Here is a 16,668-nt window from a genome sequence, read left to right on the forward strand (position 1 = left end):
TATTTCCATAGTATCATTTCTTATCTTTTATTATTAATTCTTTGTTAGCAATTTTCAATCTTGTAAAGAAGATGGAATGGTTGAAAAAGAACTTGATCCTGCATTGACAGCAGTGCAAATAGTATAGTGCATATACGATACCATACTATACTACTTTAATCAAAATCAATCAAGCTCTAACTTTATTAGTTGATTGGCAGAAAATTCAACCTCTCTGATAACTGAATCATCATTACAGCAAAAATGCAAAACCGTATCTGGTTCAAGCCCCTCAAGACATTTAAGGACAAGACATTTAAAGACTTTTGAACTTTTTCAATATTCATTGTATTGTATCTCTATGCACTTTACAGCATTAATGGTGCCATCCCAGAAGTGTAAGTTACCTTTAACAAGTGCACTGACACAACTCCATAACCTGACAGGCCCTGGCTTTTACTTGTTGCTGATAACATTCGTGATGGTCCTTTTCATCTTTGGTGTGGAGTACACAAAAAAAGACCTGAAATACTTACTTATCTGACCACAATACACATTTTCACTGTGTTATGGTCCATCCCAGATGCCTTTGAGTCCAGAGAAGTCGACAGAGCTTCTGGACATGGTACATAATGCTTCCTTTTGGCACAGTAAAATTTTAACAGGCCTTTGAGGACTTGAATCGATTAATGATGTTATGCACCATAGAGGAGGACATATCCAAATCCATTCCTATATCCTTCATTGAGGAACACTTTTTTTAAACATTTCAATCATTTTCTCACACATTTGTTGACAAACTGGCGATCCTCGGCCCATCTTTGCTCCTGAAGGACTGGGCCTTTCCTGGATGCTGCATTTGTACCAACTCATGATTACCACACATGTTGACATCACTTAATTTTTTGATCATTGTACCTCATTACTAGCCCTAAATTGCCCCCTTCCCAACTTTTTGGGAATGGGTTGCAGGCCTGAATGGCAGGACTGGATGTTTATTTACAAGTAAAATTAATTTGACCAGACAAAACATAAAATATCTTATGTTCATACTGTCTGCAGTGAAATACAAGTCAAATTAAAAAAAAATTATTTGCAATTTCCATACCGTCCCAACTTTTTCTGAGTTTGGGTTGTATTATATTAATGTTTGTATTTTTTAATTAATGTTATTGTACTCAATATTGAAAAGGAATAATCTACCAATTTCCTGACTTACAGAATTAGACAACTGAACATCACACTGTCCTTGTACAGTACTGACAGTTAAACCTGCACTGGCGGCAGTTGAAAACCGCTTTAAGCCTGGTCACACGCATTTAAAAGAACAAAATCAGTTAATCTTGGTAGAGTGACTATGATCAGTGGAATTGAGTGGGGTTTGATGTAAATCTGTAAGTTAATCTTTTAAGTTCAAGTTTAAACCAACTGGCTAGTACATTAGCCCTCTGAATCACCAACTAGAACTGCAAACATCACTGCCCTTCGTATTCCATCAGTGTCTGCAACAGATGCAATCAGCAATAGTACTTTTCTTGGGCGCGCCATTGTTTTATAATTTGTCAAACACCAGTAGGCAGTCATCGTAAATATGCACAAAGAACAGAAGAAAATAATGCTCTTCTGGTTGCAGTAAGAAATAAACCACAAGAAAACATGAACTCACATGTGAGAAGGACAACTGAAAAAACTGAGTTAAAACAAACATTTGAACACAGTCTGGATATCTTTACTCTGAATTATGTTTTTAGCATTGCATGCTAATGCCTCAACTATCTAGATAGGTAATGCCTTTTGGATTCTTCATAAACAGATTTGGGGTTTAAAATATTATTTATTAAAGACTATGGAGGGAAAAACTGTTCTCACACCATGTGTGAAGCATGTGATGATATAATAACATACACTCTACTACAGCAACAATATAGAACAAAATGTATCATCAGGAATCAGGATTGGTCGATGGCATAAATCATCAATATGAGTAGGAGCCCAGTTTTTCTATAATAATGTTAATGCTGATGATGTTTTATATGTTACATGTCCATTCAAGTCCACATTCCCAGCCATGTTGATGCCACGTTAGTCTTCTCTGGTTGGTAATAACAGTTCATGCAAACAATGCCTACAGCATGTTTAAGTTTTGTGTAGAGTGTTATCTTTGTCTGTTTAGTTTAGTTTATCTGTACTGAGTATTGATCTTTCTATTCATATCCTCGGAAGGAAGTGTGTCATAGTCATGTTGGTGGTGACACGGTTGCCTCTCTTGGTTTTGCCAGTCTTGCTGATGCCAATGTACATGCCAGGGTAAGCAACAGATTCATAGGCATTATAATTGTTGGCCAGGAGCTTCTCCTTAAACTTGCATTCATCATTGTAGTTGCCCTGAGGAGGATAAAGAGAGAAGAACATAAGGAAACAATTATTTCTCACTACTGTTGTAACTCAAACGAGTTTCCTGTTTTTCTTTAATTAGGTTTTTGTAAATATTTGTAAGATGCCACCTCCATCTTGATAGACCACAGTCATATTTTATGTTAGTTGGGTGTAAATACTGATACTTTAAGGCATTCGGAGAAAAGTCATTACTGATCATGTGATATTTTACTGCTCCTGTGGCTCCATCATTAAATGTGTTTCCTGATGTCGTATTGACCACACAATACATTTTATTTGATTTAAATGAAAACAAATCCAACAACCCCAATGCAAATCTGACAGTGTAGGTATGTTATGTTGCAATGTTCTGAGATGGGACATGATTACATTTCTATAAGGGAATTTACTGACAGTGGCCTAACATCTATTGAAAAAAAGCACACTATGATGCAAACAAACTGATTTGTGATAGAAATCAGTACTTCTCTTTAAAAACGAGCATAAGAGTATGGTAATACCGTTATTGGATTGTCCGAGTATACTATTTAGATAGTACACTATAAACTATACTATTGAATTGTTAATCTGGCTCTATATAATGACCTCTTCTTTAATAAATACTCCACCCACACCCTCAATGGCTACTTAATTTAATATAACAGCAAGAGGTATTAATTCAGATATCAATTCATACTGAATGCTTATTATTGAGGTTGAGATTGATGTTGAACTGTATTGCAATATTCTGAGACGCATGTGAACTAGGATGGCCCTCAGCAAAGTGCTTATATCTACCAAGGCCTAACACTCCCCTTATGAAGTCACACTCATACTGCTAACACACTGAAAAGCACTCTTATGCACCCTTGACAAGTTTCTGAACATATTATATTCGTTTTAAATGCATGGAAATGTACAAGAGGGTAGTACATACAGAATATTTGGTCAATACTCCAAAAGATAATTATTATTAAATACATTAACATGTTGAATAGGTGAATATTTAGTCAAAAAAATTGTTTGGAATTATTTGATTAAATTCTTTTGTGTAGGGTCTGCAGCAAAATTGAATGAGTTACTTCCTGGGCCTTGTCCTATCTATCCGCCAAGTTTTGTTGAAATATGTTTGTGTAGTCCTGCTGACAAACCCAGCAATCAACAAACATGAACACATGAAAAAGTGTTTACAAATAAGCAGAATACAGAGATTAGCCTCACTGAACCTGTCTTTTTTACTTCCTTGGATAACCTACAGCAGTGGTTGGCAAGTGGCAGCCCATGGACCAAAACCAGACGACCAGCATTAATATCTGGCCTACTAAATAATTTTGATAATTTCATTATTTATTCAGATAGAAATATATGGTTGTAAATGGGCATTATATAGGGGTAAATGGTAGAAGAAAAAAAACAAAAAAGGTATAGTGCGCCGGTTAAATAACTGGCTGTGGGCTGTTACTGCGTATTATGTGAAATTGGGAAATATACACATCATCATTTACCATGTCATGCTGCCCTCTGAAGAGCCATTTGCCCACTGTGCACATTATGAGAGCTACATGTGATTTTTCAAAGCATTGCTTGGCACAGATGTCATTGCTGCATTGAAAAATTACATCAGTGAAAGGTGCTGTTTGACCCTTACCACAGAAATAGTGACATTATACTTGTATAAAAAACACATTGACCTGGCAGGTTCCCTCACAGAGGTCGAGGAGTAGCTTGAAGCAAAGGTCACCTGACCTTCCCCACTTTGATTGAGCCCCCTACCGCTGTACTTAAAGGGCTGCTGTTAAGCAGATGAGATCTGAAAATCTGGAACAAGTAACAAAACTTAAAATCAACAATTGTGTTTTGTGGGATGTTGAAAGCTTGAGAGATGAAATGCTGCTTAACCTAAACCAGGGTGAAGCTCTGTATTCACTTTATTTTATCTATATATTATGTCTACAATGCAACCATATATAACAGGTCTAAAAAGATCATCACTGTACTGTTCCAAAGGAATGGCTGTTATGATTACTACATACAGTATATTCACAAAGAGCGCTAACCCACCTGGACAAAGGGAGTACATATGTGAAAATGCTCCTAATCGATTAAAGCTCAGTGTTGAACACCATTATTTCCTCAAAACCCTTCAAACCAGGGACGGGTCTAGACAGGCATGTATGAGGGGGCAGCCACAAATCTTGAGGGGGCATTGTGCTTTATTATATTATTATTATTATAAATTGGGATTTAGTTTGAGGGGGCACAACATTTATTTGAGGGGGCCAGGCCCCCTCTTGCCCCTGCCTAGACCCGGCCCTGCTTCAAACTCATAGATCTTGGGCTGGAGACTTACATCTACAGCTGGATACTTGACCTCCCCAGGCTTGCCCCAGGTGGTGAGAATTGGCAGCCAAACCTCCTCACAGCTGATCCTCAAAATGGGCACACCTCTGAGCGGTGTGCTCAGCCCCTTCCTGCATTCCCTGATCATCCATGACTGTACCTCCAAGCACAGCTCCCACATCATCATTAAGTTTGATGATGACATGACCATCTTGGGCCTCATCAAGGAAAACAGCATGACGGCCTACAGAGACGAGGTGACATCACTGACCAGCTGGTGCAAGGCAAACAACCTCTCTAACTGTTAGCAAAACAAGGGAGATGATTGTGGACTAAGGACAGCAGGGGGTGGACACCCCCCTATCCACATTGATGTTGCTGAGATTAAGAGAGTCAGCAGTGCAGGGGACTTGGTGTGCACATCAATGAGGACTGCTCCTGGTCAGTCCACACAGCTACCTGGGTCAAGAAAGCTCGTCAGCGGCTCTTCTGTCTTTGGAGAAAGAAGAGCCTCACAAACTTCTACTAGTGTACCATGGAGAGATTGCTGATGATGCATCACAGTCTGGTTTGGGAACTGTTCTGCTTACAGCCACAAATAATGACAGAGAGCGGGAGAGGTGGCACAACAGCCATCCAGGACATCAACCACCTGTGGTGTTCGAGGAAGGCACACAGTATAATCAAGGACCACAGCCATCCAGCCACCATAGTTCACCAAGCCATCAGATTTCTAAACTCATCTTTCAATTACCTCTGCATATCTGTTTACCTGACTTTTCGTATTCCCCACAGGAAAACTTGCATTCACTTTCATATTCTTATACAGTTTACACTAGTTGCTTTGGTTATCATCTTGCATCCTCTAATTTATATATTTTCTTATAGTATTGTATTTAACTTTTTATATTAAATCTTTGTTTTTATTATTTTATTGCACTGGTGAGCTGACCTGTCCTTGTCCAACCCTTTTCATTGCAATGTTGACCCTGTAGTAAGTTACAAATGTTAAATAAAAACTCAAAACTTCACACATAAAACCTGATAGGAGTGGTGTGAAGACTTTTGGATACTCAAGGGTAAACAGCCATTCAAAGGAAAAAAAAAAATCTTGTGTGCAGTGTGTGTTTTTCGAGTGAATGCGTGTGCAAACGTTAAATATCAGAGGAGAGTAAGGCTTAAATGCATCATGGACTAAATGATGCAGGTTCCAGTCAAATATGAATGGTCAGGGTTACACATCACGAGGAGTATGGAGGCATTTTATCCCCCCCCCCCCCCCCATTTTTTCAATTGTATTGGATTGAGCTGCAACACTGTGTACCCCTGGAACTCAAAAAGTGTTTTTTGGACTCAAACACTTCACCCACCCTTACATCGGCATAGTGGTGAGTAGGTAATGAGTGAATTTTTTTTTCTCCAGTTTTTCAGTATTGGAGCTTGTAAAACCTTTCAAGTTGTGCCCCAAATTCAAATTAAGAACCCCAAAAAACAAGCATAATGTGTCTCCTTTAAATCTAACCTTAAATGTAGAGATGGTGTCTGCCTTCTGAACCCAGACTGGGAGCTGGTTCCACAGGAGAGGAACCTGGTAGCTAATGGCTAATGGCTAATCTAATCTATTATTAAAGACTCTTGGAACCTGCTGCAGCATTTTGGATCAACTTTTTTCACAGATAACTGGGGCATGCTGTGAAAAAAGAACTGCATAAGGCTGTCCTACTGAATTGTTTTATGTGGAACTCAAATGACATGTCATTTTCAAACTTTAAGATTAAGATACATTTATTTGTCCCAAACACATGCACGGACATGCACAAGCACACTCATGCAAGGAGGGAAATCTAATGCCATCCATGGTAACTGTCTGGTCTGACAACATTTCTCTGAGGAGTTTAGGGTCAAGTACCACAACTTTCTTAATTTAGAAGTGAAAAGTTCAAGCTTCATATATACAGTTGGGTGTCATCTGCGTGGGATGAGCATTAGGATATGAAGAAGAATCCCATTACCCCAGAAGTTTGCTGATTCAGTATTTAAATGGATCAGTATCTGAAAGCATAAGAAGGAGCTTCTGATTCAATGACCGTGTGAGTCAATTGGAAAGGTATGCAAAAATTATCCTTGAAACCTAGTTGAGTGAAAGTGGATGGTTTTGGCATGGTGTTTGTAAATTATAAAACTTTCAATTCTTCTAAATTATATAATTATTAGTTGCATATATCTTTATTTATTAAATGAAACAAATGATTCTTATTTACATTTCTTTGGACATTGTAAATCTTACATCTTAAACTTAGAATCAAAGTGATCACTTGCAAACTAGAGAAGACGACAATTAAACCACTGACCTTCTGTTAAGCAGATGACTGGCTCTATCTCCTGAACTGCCCAGTTTTGTTAAATTGAACCTCATCTGTGCTACAATATTAAGTGTGAAGAACCTAGGGTTTTTCATCAATGCATGAGTCAATGCACTGGTTAACACTGTCCAAAAATGCTTTTTAGTACCCTTCACACAACTTTTCATCAACTTAGCAATGCTGATCAGTTCTTACCGAGCCATAAAGTTTGCCTTTGTGGCTCATGGCAACGAAGAAACCACTCCTCATCCCAAACATGGTCACCACTCCTCTCTCCACAGTGGAAATTTCTAGAAGGGCTGGGATGAAACAGAACCATAATAAGCAACATATAGCATACAGTACATCCAAAAAAGAAAGCTAAACAAAATGGAAAACAAGTACTTATTATACAGTATATGTGCTGTAGTTTTTTGTTTAGGAAAAGTGGGAAAGCACCCAAACAATGTTAATATAATCAGGCTCTCGGCAGAGATGCTTTAAGCCTTTGTTTTACTCTTTAAAGAAAGGATGGGAAATGTCTGGCTGGCAGGCTGTGTGTGGCCCATGAGACAACACAATATGAAAAAATAAGGACGAAATTCTCTTTGATAAAAGTAATGCTATTCAGTTGAGTTTTGTGCCAAAGTTTCTTGCGTTGAGCTACCAACTGGTTAAGAAGTTGAAACCTTAGTTAGACAGAAATGCAGCCAGGTTGCTGCTGTGGAGTTGCCAGAATCAAACATTGTGAAACTGCATCCAAACTCTACCAGTTTGTGATGAAGGATTGTCAGAGTGGTTATCGACACTAACTCCTCAATTAATTTGTCATTGCTGCTCCCTTCATCTCTATTAGACATTTCCGTAAGTACAAATACTTTACACATTGACACACATAAATACTGCTATTTTGGTGATGTTCTTAGTTGCACGCAGCACGTGCCATGTGAGGCACGAGGCACGTGGCTCTTTCTGAGATAAAATTTTTTCCCCTGTGTGTTGGTAGTTTTTCCTTACTATTGTTGAGGGTTAGGGGCATAGGATTTTGCACTTATTAAGCCCTGAGACAAATTGTGATTTGTAAAAATGGGATATTCAAATAAAAATTGATTGATTGATTGATAACTGACAAGCCGATGTCAGACGCAGTCGCAGCTACATACTAATCAGTTTCAACAATAGGTAGAATCTCTCTGATACCTCACGTGTTTTAATTTATATCACTGTATTTGCATGCAAATATTAAAAAACAAGTTATGGGTAATCATTGCTGATGTCAGCAGGACAGCAAGAATGAAAATGGGCATTTGTAGGCGTAATGCTCATAATTAATTCTTAATTAATTAAAAGTAGAGATACATTTTAATTTGACTAAAAAGTTTTTATTTTTTCATATCATAGAAATGGCATGGGTAAATTGATGCCAAGCGGATTATGACTAGTTCCACAGTTATTTGCCCACTTTACATAGACTTCAACAGGGAATGGCATGACTTACTGTATCTGTTTTCATTATGCACGCCTGTGATCTTCCCGTTTGGTAGAACTTGAATGTGGAAGCCGATGCCTACATTACAATACAGCCTTCTCAGTCTTTTGATGCCCAGTAGGTATTCTCCATCTCTGGCTGTCACCTCCCTCTTGTCCAAGGAGAGACTGGTAGCCTGAACCAATGAGACAGCACTCTGTATGGTTTGTCTCTTACTGCTGATAACTGGGAGAGGAGCAAAGGAGCTGCACAGTAGGAGCCCAAAGAGGAGTAGTGGCAGCTTGGACCTTGTTGATGACATCCTCTGCTTACCAATCTGGAGGTACACAACTATTGTGTACTTCAGAGTCCAAAGAATTCTCTAAGTATCAACAAAAATGGTCATAAAAATATTTCCAGCTTCAGTTGCTCAAAAAACCATACCATGGAGAAAATATCTCAACTTTTGCACTCTTTAAAACCCAGAGAGAAGTTTTAGCATGCATAGTTAGACATCTCGAAACACTAAACCCATAGGGCTGCCAGTGTTTGCCTCCCGTTCCCCAGTTTTGTTTCCTCCTCAGGTAGATCCTGCCAACAGACCTATATGTGCACCATATTACATCACACACCACCTGCTGTCTTGTTTGCCTGTGAGTCACAGATGCTGTAGAAGTACACAAGCTTACAAATACATAAAACACGTAGTGACAGAAAACAAAGTTGTACACGCAAGTACACAGAAATTAATAAATAAACAGCCGACAAGACAGACATTTTAGGGAAATGGATATAAAAGGCCCTTTCAACTATTTTCTCGATATCAACATGTTTAATCATGTCTGCCACTTCACTGGTTTGTTTTGAAATGTGTTTGCAAGATTTGATTAGATTTATTTTAACTACATTTATTTGGTTGGGTGAGTTTGACTGTGAAGACCCAAGCATGTCCGTCTTGTGTGAACTAGAAGGATGACCATCTGTTGCTGCCACCAAAATTACTCTGTGCCCTGTGGAAGCAAGTTGGAAGAGGAGAATTGTGTGGAACCAGCTAGCCCATATTCACAAATCCCAATTTGTCTCATAGGGCTTCAACATGGTGTGACATTCTCTTCCCTTAACCCTCAACAAGGGTAAGGAAAAAACACACACAAAAAAACTTTCAACAGGGTAAAATGAACGTAGAAACCTGAGAGAGAGCCATGTGTGGGGGATCCCTCTCCCAGGACGGACAGAGGTGCAATAGATGCCACGTGTAAACATTAAGTAGTTGATAGAGCAGATGTGGGGCGGCATGTTACCTAAAAAATGCTCTCAGTGGGAAGTGATGTCATCTTTAGCTGAATCTTAATGGTAAATGGATTGTATTTGATGGCTCTTTGTTAGTCTTATTGACCACTCAAAGCACTTTTGCAAGCCACATTCATTCTTTCATACAACGCTTCTCCACACAGTGCTTATTCTATCATAAATCATTCATGCAGCTCTCAGGGGCTTTCATGTGCATGACAGTAATAGTGATGAAAGTGTAGTCTAACCTTGACTGCATGTGATTTTTACAGATTTCTAAAAATGTAACATAACATAAAAAACGCGCAGATTGACCAGGGATTCTTGAGGACAGTCGCTTTCAATTCCAACACATAGGCTATAAACTGTCAAACTGTATGTGATAACTTCCCAGTGCAGGAGGAAAAAAAACTGCAAAGGGTAAGGATAGTTAGGGTCTGGTGCTTTGTCAAAGGATTAAAAAAATGTGTTAACAAACTGTGTGGGACGAAGCAAACTTGAGAGTAGGAACCCTAGGAATAAAATATAACACAACAAATTATTTAGTAACAAAATCAGCAAACTTAAATAAAATAGTAACGGTAAAAGGATTAAAATTCTCTGTCACAGCAGCAGTAGCAGGTTATCTCCTATTGATTCACTGACACCATCTTGAAAGAGACAAACCAGTCACCTCACCAACAAGCCTCCTTTTTTAAATGGTTTTGTATTTATAAAGCGCTTTTCTAGTCTTGATGACCACTCAAAGCTCTTTACAGTACAGTTTTACATTCACCCATTCACACACACATTCATACAGTGCATCTATTAGCAGCACTTTGTTGTTCTATGGGGGGCAATTCGGGGTTCAGCATCTTGCCCAAGCACACTTCGGCATGCAGATGGGGAAGACTGGGGATCGAACTGCCGACCTACAAGTTGGAGGACGACCGCTCTACACCTCAGCCACAGTTGCTTGATTCACAGACCCTGAAATGTAAACCTCAGACCGCTGCTACCTTGGGAAACAGCTATAGTCTGTTTCTTAGGGTTACATGGAGCCAAGGTATATCCAGGCAGGTAGGAGAATCGAAGTTGGTCTTCGGGGAACATAACAATTTAAATGCTCCTCTGTAGGAACAATGGTCTCTTCATTTATCCACTAATGAAAATTATGAACATTATATTCACTTTCTGCCAATAAATCCTACACACTCGACCTTAAATATGTGGTTGTTTTTAGACTATTGGCCAATCACATTCCCTTTACTTAGCTTCAATAAGGTACCTGGTAATTTATATTTCATAAGTAGACATCATCTTCAACTTCTGCCCAAACTTCTGCAAACGAACATGCTTCAATTTATTGGAATGAGGAAAAGAAAGGTCCAGGTTTGGAGAGAACCAGACTTTTCATTAAACCCTCTTACTGGAATACACGCCTCGTGGTCATGAAATCTAAACTTCAAAGGTGAGAGTACAACAGGAAAAACCCAGAATCAAGAGACTTTATAGTTTGTAAATACATTTTGTGTGCAGGTTTATTTGTGTTTTAGATTGTAACAATCGTTTCTCTGATTCACTGCATCACCATAGACTGTATATATGGATGACGCATCTCCACTTTCTCCCACAATTCAGAAATGAAACCAAAATATTGCAGATTCAAGTCCGTTTCAATTGTCAATCAATTTTGTTTGTCCCCGCTTTTAAACCACCAAATAGCTAATCAAAACCAAACTTATCATAACAATTTAAACTTAACATACATCAGTGTGATGAAATAAACTTAATTGACAGGAATCAGCTTTGAGAAAAATTTATTTTAGATGCACATTGACTTTTTAGTATGTTCATGCATCATTCACTAAAATGGAGGAAACTGGATTCTTGACGTACACTGCAGCAAGCCATCAAGTGAAGACACTTTGTGTCCAGTTTTGGGGAGAAGTCATGTCAACCATCTTTATATACAGTCCTTGGTTCCTTATGAATACTCCTCCCTCTCCTCAGTAACTCTCAGTCAAGTAATCAATTCAATTTTATTTCAAAAGCCCATATTTACAAGTCACACTTTGTCTCATCAGCCTTACTAAGGAGCAACATCTTCTGCACTTAACCAAGGAGTAAAAAAAAAAGACAAAAAAGAGACCACCACTGCTCTTTCACTCACTCTCAGTCACTCTCCCTCACTCACTCACTCACTCACTCACTCACTCACTCACTCACTCACTCACTCACATGAAATGATATGACAGTATTGAGTGGAAGTAAAACAATAGGCCTCATTACCCCACTCTGCAAGAAATGTATCCAACAACGTCTGAAAACAAGGAGTGAATTTGAGCTGTCATGCAGACAGTTCGACAACTATTTCCTGGAAGCAACGTGAACCTGGTTTCTATCAAACTGTCACAAAAAACAGGAACAATTATTATTACTTTTATTATCATCTATTCATTTTTTGGAAACTAAAGCAATTAAAAGCAAGTATTTTACCACTGGAAGGAAGACACAAGATCTTGTTTACAGAATCATGCTCCCCTTAATTTTTCACATCGTATCAGTCATATTAATCAATATTAATCATTATCTTATTGTTTGCACTTTAATAATTAATGTTTCATATCCCATTTTTACAACATCATTAAGTCTGGTGCTAATACTAACATTACTGTTACCGTACTTCCCAGACCTTCTCCTGAGGTATTCCCATGGCCCAGGAAGCACACATTGCAACAGTGTAAGGAAGATGACTTTAGATAGAGAGTGAAGATGTCTGACATCTGATTTTGATACCAACAAGAAAATGACTTACAAATGTCACAACTCCAGCAGATGGCTTTCACTCTTCAATGCTTGTTCTGCTGCCACTGGTCAGTATACAAATAACTCAAGAAGAAATATTGCAAACAAAAGTGTGATTCATACCAGCAAACGTTGGTTTATCTAGTCTGCACATACGGCACATAACACAGCAGCAGTGGAGGACTGATACCATGTGACATGTGGTGCGTCAGCACACTGTTTATGGAGGGCTCTGACAGAGAAATCAAGACAGAAGTAAAGATAGATCATGTGTGTGCACATGTGAAGGACAAGTCACCCCACCAGATGAAAACCCCCTGGTAGTTATGACGTGGGTAATCATTTACTAACATTTACTCTGACATCACACATCGTCAACAGAGTTTCCGTCAAGCTATGAAGGCGAAATTATCCCACCGATAGGATAGGCAAAACCTAATAATCTGGGTTCAAGAATGGAATGCTGGAAACAGGGTTTTCCTTTGAATTCATTTTAATGGATTGTCGACTCTATCTTCTTAACAACTGCACCCCAGTAACTTTAATCACATTTGGCAGGTTGGCCCTGATGGTTAATCATATGGCTAACATACTTAAGCCCACATGTATGGGGAAGGGTGTGCATACAGTGTATTTAGCTGACCCAACCTGACCCAGATAAAAGTCCAAATCTATTTGTCCCTGGTTTTGCTTGTTCCCATTTTTTCCAATAGGTATTTTTTGTTTTTCATCCATTGATTGAAAAATACACTGTCTCTTCAATGACAATTCTGGTTACCAGTATAGAGATGTATACCTGCACGTGTGTGCAGGTATTCACAGATGCTTGGTGCCTGGTGACTTGTGTCTCTGTTCCTATTTGTCCTTGATCAAATATTGCCCTTGACCTTGTTTAATATTGTAATTCTTTATTATCAGGCTCCAGCAGTAAGTCGTTAAAGACTGCAGCTTGTCCAAAATGATGCAGCACGTGTCCTGACAAGAATCGGGAAAACTGACTTAATTTCTCCTGTATTGAATTCACTACACTGGCTTCCGGTTAAATCAAGAATGGAATTTAAAATTCTCCTCCTCACCGTCAAGGCCCTTAATAATATGGCACCATTATACAGTATCTCAAAGAGCTGTTAGTACCTACTCAACCCACTAGAGGACGCCGCTCCCAGAATTCAGGCTTAATTGTTGTCCTTAAAGTCTCTAAAAGCAGAGTAGGAGCTAGAGCTTTCAGCTTCATCTCCCACCTTCAGTTCGGGAGGCAGACACCATCTGTATGTTTAAGAGTAGGCTTAAAACCTTAAAATGATAAAGCTTATAGTTAGAGCCGGTCCAGGCTTCTCTTGGACCTGCTCTTACTTATGATGCTATAGGTCTAGAACAGACATGGGCAAAGTACGGCCCGCTTCTTGTTGTTCTGGGTTTGAACCCTCGGGGTTGAATGCACTTATTGTAAGTCGCTTTGGATAAAAGCGTCAGCTAAATTAAATTTGGTCGGGAGTGTGGTGTATAGGGCTCGAAAGGGCACATGATCTCCTTCTGTAAAATGAGAGGATCAAGGTAACGAAAAGTGAACAATGAGTGCCAAGTGTTTAACGCAGAAGCATCTGCTGCTGATTAGTAATCATTATGGATTATTGCATTTAGATCTATAGAAATGGCAATTTTAACAATTTAAAATTACAATACTGTGCAAAAAAGGAAATGTGTATGAAGACTTTCTGAAGCAACCCTACCTAGTGAATAAAAGTCCTACAAATGGACATTTGTAGGACTTTTATTCACTAAAAGTCCTATTTTCTTCTCAATAATCCCCCAAGAAATTCAACATAAGTGATATCTTCTCCAAAAAAGTATGCAATTCTGCAAATTGACTCAAACCATCAAACTAAAACATGATTTTAAAGTAAGTGTGATATTCCTCAGTGTGAAGTCCCTGATAGCACTTTGTAACCTTGTTTAGATTGATGCTATACAAATAAAGTTATTATTATTATTATTATTGTCATAATTAGTGTCAGTATTATTTTTATTACCTTTAATAAAGAAACTGTCATGTTTATTAAAAATAGTATAAAACATGTATCACACGTCTGTACTTTTTGGATCATCTCTGTCCTATAGAGGGAAAACTGATTATTTGCTACTTAGCTAACCTGACAATCACTTCAAACAGACAGGGACAGTATTTACTATTAACTCCTGTCTAACAACTGATGATCATATATTACATCTCTTCAGTTTATCGATTTCTTTTACTCCAGGAAGTCTTTAAGTGCATATTTCCTCATCATTCTGTCCCACATTATCAATCAGAATGATAAAGTGGCACAACTACAAATATTTAAAAAAAATCTAAAACACATTTCAAACAACTCAGTGCATATTTTGATGCTTAATTACATCACAACCATTAGAAGCATTGTCTTATTTATGACAGATGTATATCCTTAACATGAGCCCTATGATACAAATTGTGATTTGTGAATAAATCCTTTACAAATAAAATTTATTTGACTGAAGATTAACTTTGTCAGAATCTGATGTCATTGCATTGTCATGCAATTCCAAGGGGGAGCTTCTGATTGAAACCTGCCCCACCTCTTTCTGCGACATCACCCCCATGAAGTAATGTGATTTCAGTCACATGATGTCCATGCTAAAACTATTAGTCCCGTTGACTAGATTTTGTTAGAAGAGGAAATAAACAGACCAGAGCTTAGGTGTCCCACATGCTTATATTTAGAAGATTAAACGCCAAAAATGTGTTTGTTGGTGGTTCAATAGAAACAGGGCTCATTTTCTGAAGAACATGATGTGCCCATGCATTCACCAATTTTGTTTTGATTTAATCAAAATTATTATTTAGACAGTGTTGGCATTTCAAAATTGAAATAGCAAAGAATTACCAGCATTGATATGGCATTGAAAATTCATTGAGGAATCTGATGGGATTTCAATGCTGAATCGATTCTATGTTTCTATCATTCAAATTTCAACTACAAACATGGTAGATGTGGTGCTGATGGTATTTCAACATTCAAACTCCTATCACACCAGAAATGTTTACCATGCCATTGTTTGTTATCATTCAAATCAATCAAATCTTATTTGTATAGCCCATACTCACAATCACAATTTGCCTCAAACGGCTTTAACAAGGTGTGACATCCTCTTCCCTTAACCCTCAACACAACCTTGCAAGTGGAAAAAGGCGAAATATGTTTTAAGTATGAATTAAGGGAAAAATCAGGATCGAAGATCACTCCCAAGTTCCTGACTGTTTCATCGGAAGCAAGGGCAATGTCTTCTAGAGCAGCTATATCATTAGATAATGTATCTCTAACGTGTTTAGGGCCAAGTATTAGAACATCGGTTTAATCTGAGTTTAATAAGAGAAAATTGCGGGTCATCCAGGTTTTTATTTCCTTGAGACATGCTTGGAGTTTAGTTAATTAATTACATTGTTCAGGTTTTATTGACAAGTATAACTGGGTGTTAGCCGCATAGCAGTGGAAGTTTACTGTATCAGGCTGTGCTGCTTCAATCTTCAATTCTTTTTAAAACGGGCATGGGCATGACATCAGGTGAACTACTTTACTACTATATACTGCTGGGTGGCATGGTATATGATAATGGACCTTTTTTTATTAGTTGATTTATATATTTGTAGAATCTGAATCTGCAAAGTAATTTCAACTTAAACTTTCCAATAAGTGCAGATGAGCAAAAGCCATACTGTTTGCCTGAGGTGAAGTTGAAGTAGAAAACGACAAGACATGAAGTGGAAACGCTCAGTTACGTTCAATTGCCGTTAGTTCTGTTATGTGACCAGCAGGTGTCACTCCTAAACAGGCAGAGCGCCGCATTTGAGGGTTCACACAAACACCTGAAATCAGAGGCGAGCAGTTTCTCATTTGAAGTAAGGCCACTGTTTTGCCAGTGTGTATTTGGCCACTGATAGTTAAGGTTACTGATACTATTGATAGTTTGTTAACCACCCGAGCGCTGATTGCAACGGAATTCGGCTTTCCCACAGCACGATGAACATTCTCGCGAGAAGAGACTTCCCAGACAACCCAGTACGTGGCT

General features: G+C 38.4%; 1 protein-coding gene across 1 annotated transcript; it reads right to left on the reverse strand.

Annotated features, from left to right (window-relative positions):
• Nucleotides 1–2,110: 2,110 nt before the first annotated feature.
• Nucleotides 2,111–8,827, reverse strand: LOC133012091 (fibroblast growth factor 4-like). Its single transcript, XM_061080056.1, has 3 exons — nucleotides 8,536–8,827; nucleotides 7,254–7,357; nucleotides 2,111–2,364 (listed from the first exon to the last, which is right to left on the reverse strand). Exons 1-3 carry the CDS (start codon nucleotides 8,825–8,827, stop codon nucleotides 2,188–2,190), a joined length of 573 nt encoding a protein of 190 aa, XP_060936039.1. The 3' UTR covers nucleotides 2,111–2,187.
• Between the last annotated feature and the right edge of the window lie 7,841 nt (nucleotides 8,828–16,668).

Source organism: Limanda limanda, chromosome 10 (genome assembly GCF_963576545.1).
Source record: "Limanda limanda chromosome 10, fLimLim1.1, whole genome shotgun sequence".
Taxonomy (NCBI): domain Eukaryota; kingdom Metazoa; phylum Chordata; class Actinopteri; order Pleuronectiformes; family Pleuronectidae; genus Limanda; species Limanda limanda.

Bases quoted from the DNA above. Each gene is read 5' to 3' on its own strand.
- LOC133012091 (XM_061080056.1), bottom strand. From the start codon at position 8,827: ATGTCATCAACAAGGTCCAAGCTGCCACTACTCCTCTTTGGGCTCCTA. The intron at 7,358-8,535 runs GTAAGTCATGCC...GTTTCATCCCAG, and splicing joins GCATAATGAAAACAGATACA to CCCTTCTAGAAATTTCCACT. The intron at 2,365-7,253 runs GTAAGAACTGAT...TATCCTCCTCAG, and splicing joins AAGGCAAACTTTATGGCTCG to GGCAACTACAATGATGAATG.